Source organism: Mastomys coucha, unplaced genomic scaffold (genome assembly GCF_008632895.1).
Source record: "Mastomys coucha isolate ucsf_1 unplaced genomic scaffold, UCSF_Mcou_1 pScaffold21, whole genome shotgun sequence".
In the NCBI taxonomy this organism is placed as follows: Eukaryota; Metazoa; Chordata; class Mammalia; order Rodentia; family Muridae; genus Mastomys; species Mastomys coucha.
Genome location: NW_022196904.1, coordinates 136,838,186 through 136,849,925, shown reverse-complemented (window position 1 = coordinate 136,849,925; position 11,740 = coordinate 136,838,186). Strand labels below are relative to the sequence as shown.

At 52.4% G+C, this 11,740-nt stretch overlaps 2 protein-coding genes across 4 annotated transcripts; one reads left to right on the top strand and one right to left on the bottom strand.

The window, feature by feature from the left end:
• The first annotated feature begins 645 nt into the window (after nt 1-645).
• Nucleotides 646-1,750, top strand: Ccdc85b (coiled-coil domain containing 85B). Of its 2 annotated transcripts, XM_031389289.1 has the most exons (2): nt 646-956; nt 1,112-1,311. In XM_031389289.1, exons 1-2 carry the CDS (start codon nt 899-901, stop codon nt 1,309-1,311), a joined length of 258 nt encoding a protein of 85 aa, XP_031245149.1. In that variant the 5' UTR covers nt 646-898. The 2 variants fall into 2 exon arrangements, with proteins under 2 accessions (XP_031245149.1, XP_031245148.1); XM_031389288.1 differs by having other exon boundaries at nt 704-1,750.
• Nucleotides 1,751-2,338: 588 nt separating this feature from the next.
• Fosl1 (FOS like 1, AP-1 transcription factor subunit) lies at nt 2,339-10,706 on the bottom strand. 2 transcript variants are annotated; one of them, XM_031389286.1, is made up of 4 exons: nt 10,198-10,706; nt 7,867-8,064; nt 3,751-3,858; nt 2,339-3,366 (listed from the first exon to the last, which is right to left on the bottom strand). In XM_031389286.1, exons 1-4 carry the CDS (start codon nt 10,300-10,302, stop codon nt 2,950-2,952), a joined length of 828 nt encoding a protein of 275 aa, XP_031245146.1. In that variant the 5' UTR covers nt 10,303-10,706; the 3' UTR covers nt 2,339-2,949. The 2 variants fall into 2 exon arrangements, with proteins under 2 accessions (XP_031245146.1, XP_031245147.1); XM_031389287.1 differs by lacking the exon at nt 7,867-8,064 and having other exon boundaries at nt 10,198-10,493.
• Nucleotides 10,707-11,740: the final 1,034 nt, after the last annotated feature.

Here is an 11,740-nt window from a genome sequence, read left to right as displayed (position 1 = left end):
CGAACTCAGAAATCCACCTGCCTCTGCCTCCCAAGTGCTGGGATTAAAGGTGTGCACCACCACTGCCTCTCTTTCTTTCTCTGTCTCTCTCTGGCTGGCTGTCTCTCTCTGTCTCTCTGTCTCTCTCTCTGTCTCTCTCTCTGTCTCTCCCTTCCCTTTCCAAGACAGGGTTTCTCTATGTAACCTTGGCTTCTTCTGTCAGATTTTGACCTTTTTGGTCAAGTACAGGATTATGGTTAAGTTTATTTCTACACGGACCTTTCACATTTGTTTTATTAAACAAACAAATCCTTTGGATGGCCCATCCTGCGGGCAGGAAACGGTCCGTGGGAGGGAGAGTTGGTTGGGAATGAGCCAGGACCTTTGACTCTAGATTCGGAGTAGCTGGGAGTAATGCTTCAGAGTTCCGGGAAAGGAAGAAGTGTCTGGTAAGCCATCTGTTTAGCTTCTGTTGCGGGGTTGGCCAGAGTCAAAGGCAGACACCTGAATATCATTTTTCAAAAAGTGCTCGAGGAAATTTGGAATATGGAGTCCTGTAACGCCTTCAAGTCCCTCTGAGATGACCATAGAAGGAAAGGAGAGAGAAGGTCCCTACTGTTTGAGGGTCGTGACATCCAGGTCCGGAGTGGGCTAGACAAGAGAGCTACAGGCTTAGGCTCCGCCCCTTCCCGGGAGGCTTTCTGGATTGGCTGTTCTTGGGCAACATCACGAGGCCCCGCCCCTGTGCGCGCCCTGCCTCGTGCCCACCCCAGGGTAGCTGCTGCATTCTACACTGCCTCCTCCACTGCCTACGGTCCTCGGAGCCAGATCTCGGGCCGGAGCCTGAAAGGCAACCGGCCCGAGGAGGGGCTCCAGAGCCTAGCCGGGGGCGGGCGATGCTGCAGCTGCTTGATCAACTATGGAGGCCGAAGCAGGAGGCCTGGAGGAGCTGACGGACGAGGAGATGGCGGCGCTGGGTAAGGAGGAGCTGGTGCGGCGCCTGCGGCGGGAGGAGGCGGCGCGCCTGGCAGCGCTGGTGCAGCGCGGCCGCCTGATGCAGGAGGTGAATCGGCAGCTGCAGGGTCACCTGGGCGAGATCCGTGAACTCAAACAGCTCAACCGGCGCCTGCAGGCGGAGAACCGGGAACTGCGCGACCTCTGCTGCTTCCTGGACTCGGAGCGCCAACGAGGACGGCGTGCTGCGCGACAGTGGCAGCTCTTTGGGACCCAAGCATCCCGGGCGGTGCGCGAGGACCTGGGTGGCTGTTGGCAGAAGCTAGCAGAGCTGGAAGGCCGCCAGGAGGAGCTGCTGCGGGAAAATCTGGCCCTTAAGGAGCTTTGCCTAGCACTGGGCGAAGAGTGGGGCCCCCGAGGTGGCCCCGGCGGTGCAGTGGGCTCAGGTGCTGGGCCCACGCCCGAGCTCGCCCTGCCACCGTGCGGACCCCGCGACCTAGGCGATGGAAGTTCCAGTACTGGCAGTGTGGGCAGCCCGGATCAGTTGCCCCTAGCCTGCTCCCCCGATGACTGAGGGCGCCGCATTTTCCACGCCAATGTCTGCCTGGATTGCACTCTGAGCGCGGGGAATGCTGTGGACCTTCAGACCTGGTCGCAGCTTCGGCTGAGCACCAGGGCGCTGGCATGGACTGGAAAAGCCCTGGCACTGAGGAGGGCCCCTCGCTCTTGCTGGCAGGGCAGCAGGGGGAATGGAGGTTGAAGTGGAGGGACTTGCTGGGTGGTTGGGTGGGGACTAATAAACTGGGAAGGAAGCAGAGCCCGAAGCCTGGCCAGCTTGTGTCTGGAACTCGCCGGGGTTGGGAAGAGGGCGGAAACCCAGCCGTGCAGTTCCCATCCGGAGGTACTGCAGCTAGGTAGGGCTGACTCCCTATTAACTGGGATTAGGGTGGGATTTGGGCCGGTGGTAGGCCACTAACTCTCCTGATGGGCGCCAAGACAGGCCGAAATCCGGCCACTGAAGTGGCTCCAGCTCCCTTCCAGGCTCCTTCCTGTCCAAAACAATGGGACAGGAAGCAGGTGTTGGGGGCCTAAAGCCCAATGAACCGCCTGCATGGATGGTGGAAGGATATACCACCGTCCTTCCCTGCCCCCAGTCCTTAAGACAGGAGCAAAGTGGGTTCCCACGGGGAAAATAATGATAATCTTCTTTGCTTGCACGCCAGAGCATTCTCAGTCTCTCAGTACAGGAGGCAAGGCAGAGCAGTGGGTAGCCCCATTCTTCAGGTGAGAATATCCAAGTCCAAAAACATGGTAGTTTCTTCAAGGTCACAGCTGAGACTGGAACCTGGAGCTCCTATTCCGAACAGTCTCCTTTAGCCTCCGGATCCAACATGACAACTCAGACTAGAGCTTCAAGCCTTTTATTCCATTTTGGAAGGTTTGTATAAAAATAGTCTCTTTAGGAAAATAAATAGCAGCTGCCCTTGCTGTGGAGGGCTGGATATCCTGGAGCTAAAAGCTTCTCAGAACTAGGGAGTGCGGCTCAGCTCATCACAGAAGCGTGCCTCCTGAGTTGCGCCATTCAGGAGGAGCCTGCAGGATGTCCTGGTGCTGCTGGCTGTGGGTGCTGTGTGAGTTAGTGTTCTAGGCTAATCAGGGCCCCTTCTGTCCAGGTGTGGAGTAGGCTGGATAACATGGAGAAAGTGGCATGGTGTGGGAAAGTGGTCTGCAAGGGGTTAGGGCGTCAAAGGACCCCTGGGGATCTACAAAGTCTGGCTGCCAGGCTTTCTCTGGCAGAGGGGACATATTTTCCTCGATTTTGTGTAAATTATGATAGGCCAGCTCTAGAAAAACAGTGAGCAGCTTTGGGGACTCCCAAGCTGGCTCTACATCAAAGCATAATGTGTTTGTTCTAATCGGAGGAGATAAAAGACCTCCTGGTTTGGGGCGTGGGTATGGTCCAGGCCTGCTGGATCAACGGGAGAAAGGAGATGACTAGGGGTGTGGCTGGGTGCCTCACAAAGCCAGGAGTGTGGGAGAACCCAGGGGGTCGGAGGGGGGGTCGCCACTGCTGCTGCTGCTCTTTCGATGAGCTGAGGCACAAGGTTCTGGTGTGCTAGGATAGGTGAAAACCAGACTCGGAGTAAAAGGAGTCAGGGAGGGTGTGGTCATGAGCGTGGGGGTATGCAGTGCTTCCGGTTCAAGTACGGGTCCTGGAGAAAGGGAGATACAAGGCACCGGGCGACAGGGGGCTGGTGGGCTGCCGGCAGTGCTGGTGCTGCTGGTACCACCTGTGTTCTTCTTGTCTCCTTCTGGGATCTTGCAGATGGGGCGATGGGCTTCCAGCACCAGCTCAAGGCGTTCCTTCTGCTTCTGCAGCTCTTCAATCTCTCGCTGCAGCCCCGATTTCTCATCCTCCAATTTGTCAGTCTCCTTTACAGGATTAGCAGAAAGTTAGGAAAGTGAAGGCTAAAGATCTCCAAGCCTTAGGCTAGAGTAGGGATTGTGCCTGTAATCCCCAACAAGTCTGGACTGCAACTCCCATGAGCCTCTGGGAGAAAATGGACATGACTCCCATCAGGCCCGGGTGTCTTAGGAGAATTGCCTACCAACTTCGATTCTGCCTCGAAGCCCAAGACAAACAATACTTTTAAGCCACTTTCCCTTATCCTTTTTCCAGGACTTCCACCTCAGGCAGAAAAGATGGCAGAGTGCGGAGGAGTAATTTATTGGGTCTTTTGTGTTTTGGGGAGCCGAGGCCCCTCTTAGACTCGGTGGGTCCGGGCCTGGGGACCCTCTCTACCAGATGATGCTCACCGCCTGCAAGAAGTCTGTTAGTTCCTTTCTTCGGTTTCTGCACTTAGCAGCTGCGAGTTTGTTGCGCTCGCGTCTCACCCTGCGGCGCTCTTCTTCCTCTGGGCTGATCTAGGTTGGGAGAGAAGAAGGGGGACAATGAGGCTGCCCCTGAGCTACCGGCTGCCCTGAGCTGGCCATGCAGCTTTCCTTCAGTCTGTCGTTGAGGTACCACCACTCCACACTCCACAGTTGCCTCTCTGTACCAGACGCTCCTCACCTCACTGGTAACATTTCCAGCTCACACTTAGCTTTACTGCTGGTTTCTTTCCTGTAATGCTTTCCCTCTCTGTGAACTTTGACCTTCTTCCCTTCCTCGTCCTAGGACTCGGCTAAGATGTTGGGACCCCAGGAAGCCTCCTCATTTCTCAGGCAGAAGTAGCCTTCCCTCCTGCGTGTTTGAGACATGGTTATCTCTTTTTACAGGACTCTCAGCCTTCTCATCTGTAGAAGATGGGATTTCTTCCCCCAGGAGCTATGAATTGTAGGAGGTGCTCTTGAGTACCAAAAGTTACTGGGAGTCAGTCTACTATGCCAGCAAAGCACTTTCTAGGGCTTTTCTTCTGCTTGGTGCTAGGGATCAGACCCATGGCCTGGTACATGGAAGCTAGGCAAATGCTCTACCACCGAGTTACATCCCTAAAGAGCCCTTACGTAGATTCTTTTTTCTGCTTTTGTAGTTTTGTTTTTTTATATTTTAGACAGAATCTCTGAACTGGCCTTGAACTTGGTTTATAGACCAGGCTGGCCTAGAACTCACAGAAATCCACCAGCCTCTGCCTCCCAGGTGAAAATGTGAAGCGCCACATCTGGTTTGTTTTGTTATTTTAAAAGAGACAAAATCTCATGTGTCCTAGGCTAGCCTGAAACCCCCGATTCTTTGGCCTCTACCTCCAAAGTACTAGGATTGTAGACTTGTGTCAGCTTCCTTCTAGCTTCCCTACGTTGATTCTTTTTGTTGTTGTTGTTGGTTTGGTTTCAGTTTTGTTTGTTTGTTTGTTTGAGACAGGGTTTCTTTGTGTAGCCCTGGCTGTCCTGGAACTCACTCTGTAGACCAGGCTGGCCTCGAACTCAGAGATCCGCCTGCCTCTGCCTTCCAAGTGCTGGGATTAAAGGCGTGCTCCACCACTGCCAGGCCATTTTGTTTTATTTTATTTTTTTTTAAAGATGGGATTTCTTTTCATAGTTCTGGCTGTCATGGAACTCACCAGGCTGGCCTCAAACTTCACCTGCCTCTGCCTCCCAAGTGCTGTGATTAAAGGCATGTGCCACATTATGCCTGGCTAGAGTCATATATTCACATATATATAGTGTGTGTGTGTGTGTGTGTGTGTGTGTGTGTGTGTGTGTATGTGTGTGTGTGCAAGTATGCCATAGGACCCATGGAGGTTAGAGGACAACTTTTGGGAGGTTCTCTCCTTCCACTGTGTGGATTTCAAGGATTGAATTCAGGTCATTAGGCTTGGCAGCAAGTACCTTTACCCACAGAGCTGTATCTCCAGCACCTCCTACATAGATTGGTTTTTGAGAGGGTTTCTCTGTGTAGCCCTGGCTGTCCTGGAACTTGGTTTGTAGATCAGACCAGGCTGGCCTTAAACTCACAGAGATCTGCTGCCTGAGCCACCACCTGGCTTTTTTTTTTTTTTTTTTTTTTTTTTTTTTTGATTAAAAAAATATAGACTGGGACTAGAGAGATACTTTAGCAGTTAAGAGCACTGGCTGCTCTTTCAGAGGTCCTGAGTTCAAATCCCACCAACAGATGATGGCTCACAATCGTCTAGAGGTCCTGAGTTCAAATCCCAGCAACAGATGATGGCTCACAATCGTCTATAATAGGATCTGATGCCCTCTCCTGGCATGAAGATGTACATGTAAGCACTCATGCATAAATAAAATTTACCAAAAAAAAAAAAAAAAATGGTATGTGGTGATAGCACACACCTTTAGTCCCAGCACTCGGGAGGCAGAGGCAGGTGGACCTCTGTGAGTTTGAAGTCAGCCTGGTCTGTAGAGTGAGCTCCAGAACAGCCAGGGTTACACAGATAAACCCTGTCTCAAAAGAAAAAAAGAAGAAACAACAAAATTATCTGTATGAGTGTTTTGCCTGTATGTGTGTACGAGAACCAAGTGCATGCAGCGCTGGTGGAGGGCAGAAGAGAACATCAGAGCCATTGGGGGAAATTATGGACAGTGAGGTAGGTGCCATATGGGTGCCATATGGGTGCTGGGAATGGAACCTGGGTCCTCTACAAGAGCAGCCAGAGTGACTGCTGAGTCACCTCTCCACACCTCTCCATACTCACATGTAAGGAATTGAAGCTCAGGAAGGATGAGTGATTTGTTAGAGTTTCAGAGCACGGTTTTATAGTCACTCAATTCACACTGAGGGAAAGCCACCTTCCCACAGCTCACAGCTCCAACCCACTCGTACCAATGATCAAAAGGTGACACTCAGGACAGGGCTAAAGGAAGGAGTCACCCTGGGCTTGCCTCTTGCTCATGCCCCAGCTGATCACAGAGGTGAGGTGTTCCATTGCTGGGAAGCCTGCTGCTGCCTCTTCTCTGGCCAATCTCACATAGCTCCCAGGGTCTTGCCTTCCCGAGCTGAGCCATCATGGCAAGGATCTGTGTATGCATTCACTTGGGAATATGTGTATATGCTGGGGATTGAGTCCAGGGCTTCAGGCTTGAAGGAGGTTCTTCACCGCAGAGGTAGTACTCCACCAGCCAGGCTTATGTCTTACATTGTATTTTTTCTTACCTAACACTCAAGTTTTCTTTTATTGTTGTCTGCTTATCCGAGACAGGGTTTATGCATCCCAGGCTGGCTTCAAACTTTCCATGTCTCCGAGAGTGGGCTGGAATGGTGCCTCCTGTCTTGATTTTCTAAGTTTTGGGATTACCGGCATGCCCAGCATACCCAGCTTTTTAATATGGAGACCTCCCTGCACTAGACTCATAGTCTAAGTACTTCAGGGGGAAGAAAAGAAATGCCATGGCCTAAAAGATCCTCCATCCCTGTCAGTCAGTCCTCCATCCCTGTCAGTCAGTCCTCCATCCCTGTCAGTCAGTCCTCCATCCCTGTCTGTCAGTCCTCCATCCTTGTCAGTCAGTCCTCCATCCCTGTCAGTCAGTCCTCCATCCCTGTCAGTCAGTCCTCCATCCCTGTCAGGTCTAGATGTTAGCATACATCTATAATCCTAGCCCTTGGGAAGGCAGGAGGATCTCAAGACACTACCTCAGACCAACCAACCAAAACCTACCCTTATTTGTTTTAGAAAGGCGTTCAGGGAGGCAAAAGTTCTCAGCTCACTCTATCTGCAACCTTCTAGGAGCTCCCATTGAGACAGTAGCTCATTACGCTCTGACTTTGGGAGTTGAGTAGACCTCAAGCCAAGGCCAGTCCTGTCTCATTACTCATGTTTGTCTGAATTTGGACAAGTGAGTACCTCTCTATGCTTCACTTCCTCTGCGGAAGATGGAAAAATTGAAATACATTTCCCATTCACTTTTTTTTCCCTTTCTTGAGATAGGGCTTCTCTGTAACCTCGACTGTCCTGGAACTCACTCTGTAGACCAGGCTGGCCTCCAACTCAGAGATCTGCCTGCCTCTGCCTCCCCAGTGCTTGGATTTAAGGTGTGCACCATCACTGCCCACTCACTTTTTGTGATAATTAAAAGAAATATAGAGGCTGAAATTCAGAGAATATTGAAAAGAACACCCATTCCCATTCTTTCCTCACCCCAAGGTACACAGACAGCGTCAGTCTTCCCTCTACTGCGCACGTCAGACAGTGGAGGCATGCTCACTTTACACTCTGTCCCCTCCACCTCAACTCTTGTGCCTTCAACCCTATTCCAAGAAGATTCTTTACAGCTTTCCATATACAAATCTTATCCATGGTTTAGATTAACATGTAGCCTTCTCCAGGAAGCTTTCCTTGACTCAAAGGTGACCTTTTACCTCTTTCTTGGTCTCCCAGGAACTTCTATGCGGAATAGAAATCCCCTTGTAGCAAGATCCTGTCCCTGTCTAGTAGCCCTACAGGCTATCGAAAGTGCAACATCTGTGTTCCTTACCTGCTCACAGGGCCTGCGTCGCACCCCTGGAGGTGGCCCTAGGGCTCGTATGACTCCTGGCCGGGGCTGAGGGGGACTGTACTGGGGATAGGCCAGAGGTCGGGGATAGCCACTGGGTCCCAGGAAATGAGGCTGCACCATCCACTGCAATTCCTGGCTGCCGCTCACTGCGTTGATGTTTGGCACAAGGTGGAACTTCTGAGAAATAAGACGAGAATGATGAGGTCTGTGTGGATTGAGGGGCTTCCAGGGGACAGAGGCGGGACTTGTGTCTCCCTTCACCTCAGTGTAGATACTGGTTCTGGGAGCACAATTTTGGCAATCAGAAACTTACTTGTTCAGGAGCTGTGTGACTTTGGGCAGGTCACAAAAAGTCTCTCTACATCTGTTTCCCCACCAGAGATAGCTTTGGTTTTCTTTGTTTGTTTGTTGTTTTTAAAATCAAGTACAGGCTCCTCAACACTGCTCCAACTGCTTAACAAATAGTGACTCAGACAGCTGGCATAACCATATCTTCGTTTTCAGACAGGACAACAGTTGCCCACAGACCCACAGCTAGTAAGTAGAAACTGAGATTTGAGACCCATTCCTATACCCATTCTCACTGATGAGCATACATTCAGCTTCTAGCTCCCAAGGCAATTCTGAGAATCAGGAAGAGAACTTGTTGTTGGCTGGGGGGGGGGTTGGGGGGGGGCAGGATCTCACATAGCTCAGGCTAGACCTAAACTCTTGATTCTTCTGCCTCCACCTCCCAGGAACCAAGACTATAGACATGCAGTACCAGGGCTTGGGAGTCTGCTTGGCCATTGATGGGCTTTGAGACTGGGGCATGTTATTTAGCTTCAGTGTTGCCTCAGTTTCCCTGTTCTTAACATCATTCAGTGTTCCATTGCTGCTGAGAAGCTGGCTCTCATACCTCAAAATCAGAGTTTAATCAGCTTTTTTTTTTTAAGTTTAGTTTTGAGACAGGGTCTCTTTATTATGTAGCATGTAGCTCTGGTTGACCTGGAACACACTTTGTAGACCAAACTGGCCCCAAACTCCCAGAGATCTGCCTGCCTCTGCCTCCTGAATGCTGGGATTAAATGCACGCCCAGGTGTTGACTTAAAAACGTGAAGGTTCAAGATTGATGGGGGTTTTTGAGTCCATGAAATAAGGTAAAGAGAGTAAATGCCTCCCATGAGAGGCCTGGCATCCTTTCCTTCTTTTTCTTCCAGAAATCTGAGGCTTGTGTTGGGATTGAGTGTCGGTGGGGGTGGGGTGGGGGCTGAGCATTATGGGAGAGAAAACTGGGTTCAAGCCCTGGGAGCTAAGGGTGTGGAGCCCCTCCAGTCCAGGAAGCACCTCACATGCCTAGGCAAGTCTGGACAGCTATGTCCCCAGCCCAGGACTGGGGGACGCAGTAGCCCGAGTCTGCCGTCCTGACCCCAGTTCTAGGCTAGAAGCACACTGCCAGGGGCATCTCTCGCTCCCAGGTCGTAGGTCCTAGGGGCCGTTTGGGGCCAGGAAGGGAGGGGCACCCAGGGTGACTCAGCCTCAGTGACTCGGCCGCTGTGACTCGGCGAAACGGACGCAGCTCCTTCCCTCCCCTGGCGACACGTGCTCGCGGCCCCTCGACAGGAAATGGGCACCTGCAACTTCTCAAGTGCCCCTATCCAGCAGTGGGAGACGTCGAGTGCCGAGAATATGGAGCGCGAGAGTAGCCGGGCAGATGACCCCGCGCACGTCCCAACACTTCGTGATCTCCGGGAACCCCTCAGCACCACTGCCAGGGGCCCATGGGCTCTATAGTTCACACAAAGAGATGAGGACTTGACCCGGTAAAGGGACACGGACAACCAGAGCGACAGCCACTGATAGGCTGCTAAGAATTCGCTGTCCCAGCTGGGTTCTGATGGAGCCCGTCTCCTATGTGCCCAGACTCCAGGTCCCAGTTACTAACTGGCGATGGAGAGCTCCTCTGATCCTGTCCAGGCTCGGATGGGGCAGGTATTTATTTGAAGGGACAGCGCATTTAGGGGCAGATAGGAGGAAATGTAAGACCGTAACGTAGACGGAGGGGCAGAATGACAGTCAGCTAGGGAGACACGGGCAGGCGAGAAGGGGAATTCGCAGATATTCGGGCTTCCCGCTGCGCGCGTCCCCTTGGCCACCGGGTACATAGGTTCCCGGACCGTGCAGAATGTGCAAGGTCCTCGGTCGCAACGATCAGAATCAGATAGTTGCTGCTCGGAGCCCCAGTCCTAACCCCGGAGCAAACTAGACTAATCCCAGCATCCCCAATGCTGTCTAAACTCAGGTCCCCCGGGGGATTCGGCCAGCCTCACCTGCTGCTGGGCAGTCTGTGCCTGCGCTTGCGGGGGCTGCGCGGGGTGACCGTACGCGCTGCCAGCCCCGGAGCTCGGTCCCGGTTCCCCGAAGTCTCGGTACATGCCCTGGGCTGGATGTTCGGTAGGGTCCGCGTCGGCGGCTGCGGTTCTGACTCACTCGCGCCTCGCGGAGTCTGGTCTTTTTTATGAATGAAAAGTTCTTGGGCTGAACCACTTGCACCACGGGGGGTGGGGGCGTGTCGCAGCGGCGCCTTTCACCTCGCAGGGGATCCACCTCTCCAGAAGAACCTCGGTGGACCGGTCCGCTCGGAACTTCACGACCCCCGGCTCTGGTAGCAAGCCGCCTCTACTGGGAAAAAACGACCGACTTGGCGTCCCCTAGCATCTGCGGCAGCCACGCCCCCTCTGACGCAGCTGCCCATACATGGTGCAATTTCCTTGCCGCGCCCAGGTGCAGCGAGGATTCCCCCCTGACGCACCTAGCTGAGGTTGGGGCTTGCAGCTGCGCCCCGCCCCGTCCAGGCTAGCCAAGGTTCCCAACGCCTTAAGAACAGGGCGGAAACAATCCTGTAGCCGCTTGGCCTCGTGCCGAGACTTAGAAGAACAGGAAAAATATCTGAAAACTGCGTATTATAAATATGGGTTCTCCTCCTCCTCCTCCTCCTCCTCCTCCTCCTCCTCCTCCTCATCATCATCATCATCATCATCATCATTATCATCATTTACCTGGCAGGAATCATTCCATTTGTCACCCAAGTCTGCCGTCCTGACTTAAGACCGCTCCTCTGGAGTGGGGTGGGAGGTTTGTTTAGTTGAGTTTGTTTTGCTTGTGGTTTGTGGAGGGAGGTTGGTTGAGACAGGGTCTCAGGAAACTGATTGAGGCTGGCCTTGAACTCCTGATACTTCCTTCACCTCTCAAGTGCTGAAATGTGCCACCATCACACCTGGCTTTTGTAGATACGGTCTCATGTTGTGCAGGTTGGTCTTGAACTCCTTTTGTAGCTTAGGATAACCTGGAATTCCTGCTTTCACTTCCCAAGTGGAGGACAGACATTACAAGTGTGCGCCACCACACCCAGTTTCAACTGTTGTCAAGACTTCGAATAGATTAAAAGGTTATTGACAAACCAGGGTTACAAAATATTTTAATACTACATGAAGTGACATTTAGGGTACCTACAGATAGAACGCACTACATGTTTGAGACCATCTCTGGAGCTATGACAAGCTTTAATCCAGGCTTCTGCGGGCAGAGAGAGCCTACAGAAGGAGATAGGTGTCCTGAAACATGGTCAATAACACTTCTTGACTGGAGGCACTCCTCCAGTACTGTGTCACCAGCCTACTTTGGAAGTATGTGAAAGGTCTTTGTAAAGGTGAGGCCCTGGCCAGGTGTGCTGGGGAGGTAAATGCCATCATAACCCCCACTTAACAGATGGGGAAAACTGAGGCTCACAGGTATTGAGATAAGTTGCTCAGGGCCACTGAGTAAGTGGCTGAGCCTGGTGACCAAGTCAGGCCATGAGCTTCAAGCCTTTAC

Bases quoted from the DNA above. Each gene is read 5' to 3' on its own strand.
- Ccdc85b (XM_031389288.1), top strand. From the start codon at position 899: ATGGAGGCCGAAGCAGGAGGCCTGGAGGAGCTGACGGACGAGGAGATG.
- Fosl1 (XM_031389286.1), bottom strand. From the start codon at position 10,302: ATGTACCGAGACTTCGGGGAACCGGGACCGAGCTCCGGGGCTGGCAGC. The intron at 8,065-10,197 runs GTGAGGCTGGCC...CTTATTTCTCAG, and splicing joins CACAGACTGCCCAGCAGCAG to AAGTTCCACCTTGTGCCAAA. The intron at 3,367-3,750 runs GTGAGCATCATC...AATCCTGTAAAG, and splicing joins TAACAGACTTCTTGCAGGCG to GAGACTGACAAATTGGAGGA.